The sequence below is a fragment of the Phoca vitulina genome, unplaced genomic scaffold (genome assembly GCF_004348235.1).
Source record: "Phoca vitulina isolate PV1807 unplaced genomic scaffold, GSC_HSeal_1.0 scaffold59, whole genome shotgun sequence".
Taxonomy (NCBI): domain Eukaryota; kingdom Metazoa; phylum Chordata; class Mammalia; order Carnivora; family Phocidae; genus Phoca; species Phoca vitulina.
In genome coordinates, this window is record NW_022589762.1 from 1035398 (window position 1) to 1041738 (window position 6341).

A 6341-nucleotide genomic window follows, 5' to 3' on the forward strand; every position below is an offset into this window, starting at 1 on the left:
CAAAGCTGCCCCTGCTGCCTGCAAAAGAAGTTGTGCTGACCAGGAGCAGAGGCCGGAACCTGTCGTCTGTGCCTGGTGCTCAGAGGCATGATCTACACGGGGACCAAGGCCATCGGGTTACTAACGCTTCAGCAGTTCCGAATGGTGGGATCGCTGAACGACGTCCCTAGGAATCCTCTGCTCGGGTTAGGTCCTCCCAGCGCCAACCCCGCCCACTCCCGCTTCCCCGTTTCTCCTCCTCCCCTCTCATCGTTTAGGCCCCCCCACAGAGCTCCCCACCCCAACTCTCGCGCCTCAGCAACCCCTCCCCCCTTTTGTTCCTGCGGATCCAGCGAGCCAGGCTTTCTCCTTCTCTGGTCTCTCCTCCTCCTCTCCCCCTTGAATCCAGTCCTGGTTTCCCCACCGCCAGCCTCCCTTTCCTCTCCGACTGGGCTAGCTCCCCGCCCCCGCCTCGCCCGTCGTCACCGCGGTGGGTTCAGCTCCTCGCCTACCCTACTTCCCAGGCACCCGGGGCTTGGCTCGCCCAGTCCGGTGGCTCCAGTCCGGATCTCGCTGCTGCCCGACCCGGGTACGAGTCCCAGCCGCTGGGGAGGAGGCGGCGGCTGGCCCCGGCTCCCCTCGGCCGCCTTGCCAGCCCGGGGTTGGCGGGGAGGGAGCAGCCCGGAGCTCCTCGGAGGACAATGCACCCAGCGCTCGGCAACCCCCGCTCGGTCTCGTCCTCGTCCGGCTCCTTCCCACCGCCCCCCGCCGCTGCCCGGCTGCAGCCCCTCTTCCTCCGGGGGGGTTCCTCCCGCGGCCGGAGAGGCTCGGGCGACAGCAGCACCAGCACCAGCACCAGCCGGGGGGGAGGCGGCGGCAGACGCGGCGGGGGCGGCGGCGGCTCCCCCAGCAGCAGCACCGGCGCCGAGAGAGAGGACGACGACGAGAGCATCAGCATCAGCAAGCCGCTAGTGCCAGCCGCCGCCGCCGGCCTCCCGGGACCCCCGGCTCAGGGGGGCGCCCCAGCCGCCGACCCCGCGCCCGCCGCCTTCTCCTCCTCGGCCGCCACCTCCTCTTCCACCTCCACGCCCACCTCCTCCTGCAGCATGACAGCCGCGGACTTCGGCGTGGGCGCTGCGGCTGGGGCCGTCGGGGGCCCCGGGGGCCGCTCGGCCGGGGGCGCGGGCGGCACCGGGACCGGCAGCGGCACCTCCTGCTGTTCGTGTTGCTGCTGCTGCGGCCGTCCGGGCCGCAGGGGTCGGCGCCGAGGCTGCGCCCCCAGCCCGGGGTGCCGCTGGGGCTACCAGGCGCTGTCCGTGGTGCTGCTGCTGGCACAGGGCGGTCTGCTGGACCTGTACCTCATCGCCGTCACCGACCTGTACTGGTGCTCCTGGATCGCCACCGACCTGGTGGTGGTGGTGGGCTGGGCCATTTTCTTCGCCAAGAACAGCCGGGGCCGTCGGGGCGGCGCGGCGAGCGGCGCGCACAACCACCACCAGCACCACCACCACGCCGCGCCGCCCCTACACCTGCCCGCCGCCTCGGCCGCCTCCGCCGGGGCTACGGCGGGGGCCAAGGCGCGCGGCGGCCGCGGGGGCGCAGGTGGCCCGGGGGGCGGCCCGGGCGCTGCCGGGGCAGCGGGCGAGTTCGCCTTCGCCTATCTGGCCTGGCTCATCTACTCCATCGCCTTCACGCCCAAGGTGGTGCTTATCCTGGGCACGTCCATCCTGGACCTCATCGAGCTGCGCGCGCCGTTCGGCACCACGGGCTTCCGCCTCACCATGGCGCTGTCTGTGCCCCTGCTCTACAGCCTGGTGCGGGCCATCAGCGAGGCGGGCGCCCCCCCTGGCTCGGCGGGACCCCTGCTCCTGCAGCCCCAGCAGCACCGAGCCGCGGGCTGCTTCCTGGGCACGTGTCTGGACCTGCTCGACAGCTTCACCTTGGTGGAGCTGATGCTGGAAGGCCGCGTGCCGCTACCCGCGCACCTGCGCTACCTGCTCATCGCCGTCTACTTCCTCACCCTCGCCTCGCCGGTGCTCTGGCTCTATGAGCTCAACGCCGCAGCGGCAGCTTCGTCCTGGGGCCAGGCTTCAGGGCCGGGCAGCTGTAGCCGCCTTCTGCGCCTGCTGGGCGGCTGCCTGGTGGACGTGCCCTTGCTGGCGCTGCGCTGCCTCCTGGTGGTGAGCTACCAGCAGCCGCTCTCCATCTTCATGCTCAAGAACCTCTTCTTCCTCGGCTGCCGCGGCCTGGAAGCCCTAGAGGGCTGTTGGGACCGGGGGAGTCAGGCCTCCCCCAGTCGGGGGAGAGGGGGCTACGGCCCTCCGCCCTCTGCCCCGCCACCACCACCACCACCACCACCTCAGGGAGGCTCCCAGCTGGGCCACTGCATCTCGGAGAACGAGGGGGGTGCCCATGGCTATGTCAATACCCTGGCCGTGGCGTCCCAGAATTGAGGAGGGATAAGGGAGAGGGGCTTGCTTTGGGGTTGAGAGACCCCAGCCCCTTGTCCTTTGACCGTCTCTCACCCAGATTTAATCAGGCTCTATTTGGAAGACGGAACTGTTAATAGGGCTAAGGGCCAGTGTGTCCTTCTGCACCCCTTGGGTCAAGACTGCTTGGAGGGAGACCAGCAACTAATGGTGAAGGAGGAAGGTCCACTTACTACTACTATAGTCTGCCTTCTCCATGCCCTACTCTAACCTAGCCTCCAGGGGCCGGATACCTCTGCTTCTTGCTTTTCCCACCACCATCCTAATTCCTGTCCATTTTGGGGGAGAATGGTGAAAAGGGGGTGCCCAGACAGGGGTGCTGGGCCTTAAGCTGTCCCCCTCGCTTGGAAGTGCCGGCTTCTTATAGGCTGTGGTTAGTGGTCATTGTCCCACGCCTTGAAACTGATCCAGAATCCACTGTTCCCCTGACGTGTCTATTGGATTTTTTTCCAGATGGTAGATGCAAAGACTGTGTTTGTGTGTGTGTGTAGTATAGTTTTCTTGTGTCCGCACTGTGGCCCCTTGCAATCAGTAGGAGATCTGGGGAGGTCCTGTCCTTCCCACCACACATACGACCACCCTCATTCCTACCTGAATTTGTGGCCATGAATTAATTTCCAGAAAGAGCTGGGCTCCTGGGAGCTGCCCAGTTGCTCTCCTCCAAGGGAGATGCTCACCCAGGATCTTCCTCAATTCTACTCCTCTCTTCTCAGCTTGGGGGAGGAGAGGGTCCATACTCTAAGGACCAAACCACACCCTTTCTTGGGTGAGTGAGCATTTCTACCTCCGTGCTTTCAACTTTTGTTGCATCATACACTGATGCTGCTTGCAAAAAATAAAGGGAAAATACTCAGAAGTTGCATTCAACATGGCCACTGGATCCAGCTGGGGTTTGGTGCCTGTCTTATTACAGGGTCTGTGGAGTATCAGCCATTGGCTTGCCCTCCCGCTCTCCCTCCCACTGCACCCAGAACTCTTATCCTTTCCGAGGTTTGTTGCTGACTGGGTCAGATCTTGGCTCAGCTTTGGTGGGGTTCCTGGATAGATGTGAAGTTGGGGCTCCCATTGGCTCCAGGAAATCCAATTCCCCATCTGTCCTTCCTCTAGGAAGCCTGGTGTGGATCAGAAAGGGTGGTGATGACCTTTGTCCTCTGCTCTGGTTAAGAGAATTTCTAAGGAGAAGGCAGGCTGCATGGAGAGGCTGGGCAGATCCTCCCCCTGCCCTGCCTTCCTCCCTGGCATTCTTTTGAGATTAATGACCAGGGACACCCAGGGGTTGCCCACCTATAGTCTGGATGTGGGACATCACTCTTGGAATCTTTGAGGGTAAGTTTTTAGGGGAGGTAAGAATGCAGGAGGACAGTTGGCAGCAAGGCCAGGAAATACTCACTTCCCTCCACCCCAGAATAGGATGGGGTGGGGGCAGAACTGTGAGAATTTTTGTTGCCCTTCCCCCCTTCGTATGCTTTGTGTGGTGTAATGAACCCCGGACAAAGGACCAGAAGTCATGGATTGTAGTTTTGACTGTCACTCACGAGCTTTGATGGCACTCACTTTGCTTTCTGGGCCTCAGTTTTTTACTTGAGGCCCTTCTCTCCCAACTTCTTGGGGGTTTGTTGATAGAAGACTTCCATGTAGATAGAGACACAGAGGGGCTGATGTCTTGACCAGAGTCCTTCTGAAACTCCCCTACTGTCACAGTGGGGAACGATGGAGGAAACATGTTTACACTCAATGTATCATCTGTGCTCCCAGCCCCTCACCCTCCTAGGTCCAATATTAGCGGGTTGGATTTTGCACCTAGTCTTTTTTTTCTGTCTCAGCACTCCTCCCGCCCCCATATCCTTTCCCTTTGAATTCGGTGTGCTCAAAGTCCTGGGCCCAGACCGCTCCCCAGGTCTCCATCTCTCTCCAGCTTCGCTCTGTTTCTCTGCTACGTAATCTCAGTGGCTGTGAATGGACTTTGTGTCTGAGCCATGGCCAGCCCCTGGCTGGCCCCTGCCCCACCCCCTTTCTCCTGTTTGGATGGTGGTCTCCCCCACTGAGTGCTGTTGAGTTTTCTGGTGGGAGGCTGTGATAGGTTCCAATGAGCTACCACGTCCCTAGGTACGTCGAGAGACTGTCGGCACCCGGGCCAGCCCTGGCAGAGGCTGGGCCTGCTCAGGCTCTGTCTGCGGGCCCCCCACTCACCCCTGGACGTTCTCTTTCAAACATCTGGTGCAAGCACTTTGTGCTCAGGGGTCAATCCCTTCCTTCTGGTGTTTTTTTCTTGAGTGTTTTACTCTTTCTTTGTCCCACTCAAAATGAGACATGACCCCTAAAGTTTCATTTTTCTTGCTTTCTAGGGGCATCTGTAGTGGGGGGTTCAAACTGGAGATGTTTCCCTGTGTGGGGTCTCATAAACAGGAGGTGCACTGTTTCCTGAGGCTCATGCCAGCCTGAGGCTCATGATTCACAGGAAAGTAGCCCGGGTTCAGAATTCAGACTGCTGGCCTCTAACGTGTGTGCCAGTAAGGCATGCCCTTGATCTGAGCCTCTGACTCTCTGGATTGTAAAAGGGGGTTGGATCGGCCCCCCTCTAAAGGCTGTTCTGAGTCCATGTGTTTTTGGGGAAGAGAGCTGGCTGGAAGTTAGAGCCTGGGAGAAGGGAAGTGGCACCTCACTAGCATTGAGCACGTTTCCCCCGCCCCTTTTTCTTTTTAAAAATAAAACCAGCCTCTGTTCTGAAAATAAAAAACTTGAGACTTGTGACAAGCTTCCTGTGTGGTTTGTTTTAAGATCTTTCCTGTCCTGGTTTCCTTACTAAATTCTTAAGTGTCACTGTGACATTTGTCATCATTTTATAGGCTTGTGTTAACATTGTGGATACACTTGGCCATTTCCTTCTAGGTGGTTGGCACTATGCAGGGAGGCGGGGTGGCTTTGGCCTTGATCTGGGGGGTGTCTAGGCAGGCCTCCCATAGGCAGAGCCAACAGGTGGGCTCTTGGCCTGAGAGACATTTCCCCAGACACTTGGGGCTTTCACACCCATTTCCTTCTAAGAATAACTTCCCAAAGGAAAGACTGAGGAATTTATATTCAAATACTTTGCCCTCCTCTCTGACTTATGCCCCAGCCAGAGGCATGAATTACGTATGAATGAGAACAACGCCTTTTTTAAAACAACAACAACAACAAAACAACACAAAGGGGACTGTGAAGTCTGACAGAACATTGAGTCTGCACAAAAATAATCGTTTTTGTTGTAGCACAGACACAGCCGGTACCATTCAAACCACTCTGCGCTGTTGCCCTGTGGCGCTTGTGGCCATTGCAAAGGCCACACGGTGGGTGGACCCAGACGGCAAAAGAGGCGAACTCAGAGCATGGGAACGCCGGTCCTGGGCTTGCTCTGCCTCCTACCAGCGGCGGCAGTGGGCACTGACCTCCCCTCCTGGGGTGTCTTCCTCACTTATCACCCAGGAGCACTATTACCTCACAAGGCTATGGTAATAATTAAGTGAGGTGGCATATGCAAAACCGGTCCTTTTCCTCAAGACATTGATAATCACAATGGGGGACAACATTCACATGTAAAACAATGACAGAAAAACATAAGACCATGTCTTCCTTTCTTCCTAAATCGAGATGTAAAATAAGATGATGAGTTTGACTAAGCACGTTATATTGACACGTTTCTGACAGGTAAGCAAGCTAGCTCCCACCGCTGTGGTCGGCGGGACCATACAACGAAAGCACTCTGTGAAAGATAAAGAAATGGCATGTGAGCGGACGGTGTATTCAGAGTGGGCCGCGCTGAGGCCTTGCCGAGGGCTTGAGTCTGACCCTGCAGTCCTGGCCCTCCGGAGGAGCCCGGAGACACATCCTGTGCTC

At 58.8% G+C, this 6341-nt stretch overlaps 1 protein-coding gene across 1 annotated transcript; it reads left to right on the forward strand.

Moving 5' to 3' along the window:
• The first annotated feature begins 384 nt into the window (after positions 1–384).
• Positions 385–5307, forward strand: TMEM121B (transmembrane protein 121B). Its single transcript, XM_032391039.1, has one exon. It carries the CDS (start codon positions 681–683, stop codon positions 2430–2432), a length of 1752 nt encoding a protein of 583 aa, XP_032246930.1. The 5' UTR covers positions 385–680; the 3' UTR covers positions 2433–5307.
• The last annotated feature ends 1034 nt before the right edge of the window (positions 5308–6341 follow it).

Bases quoted from the DNA above. Each gene is read 5' to 3' on its own strand.
- TMEM121B (XM_032391039.1), top strand. From the start codon at position 681: ATGCACCCAGCGCTCGGCAACCCCCGCTCGGTCTCGTCCTCGTCCGGC.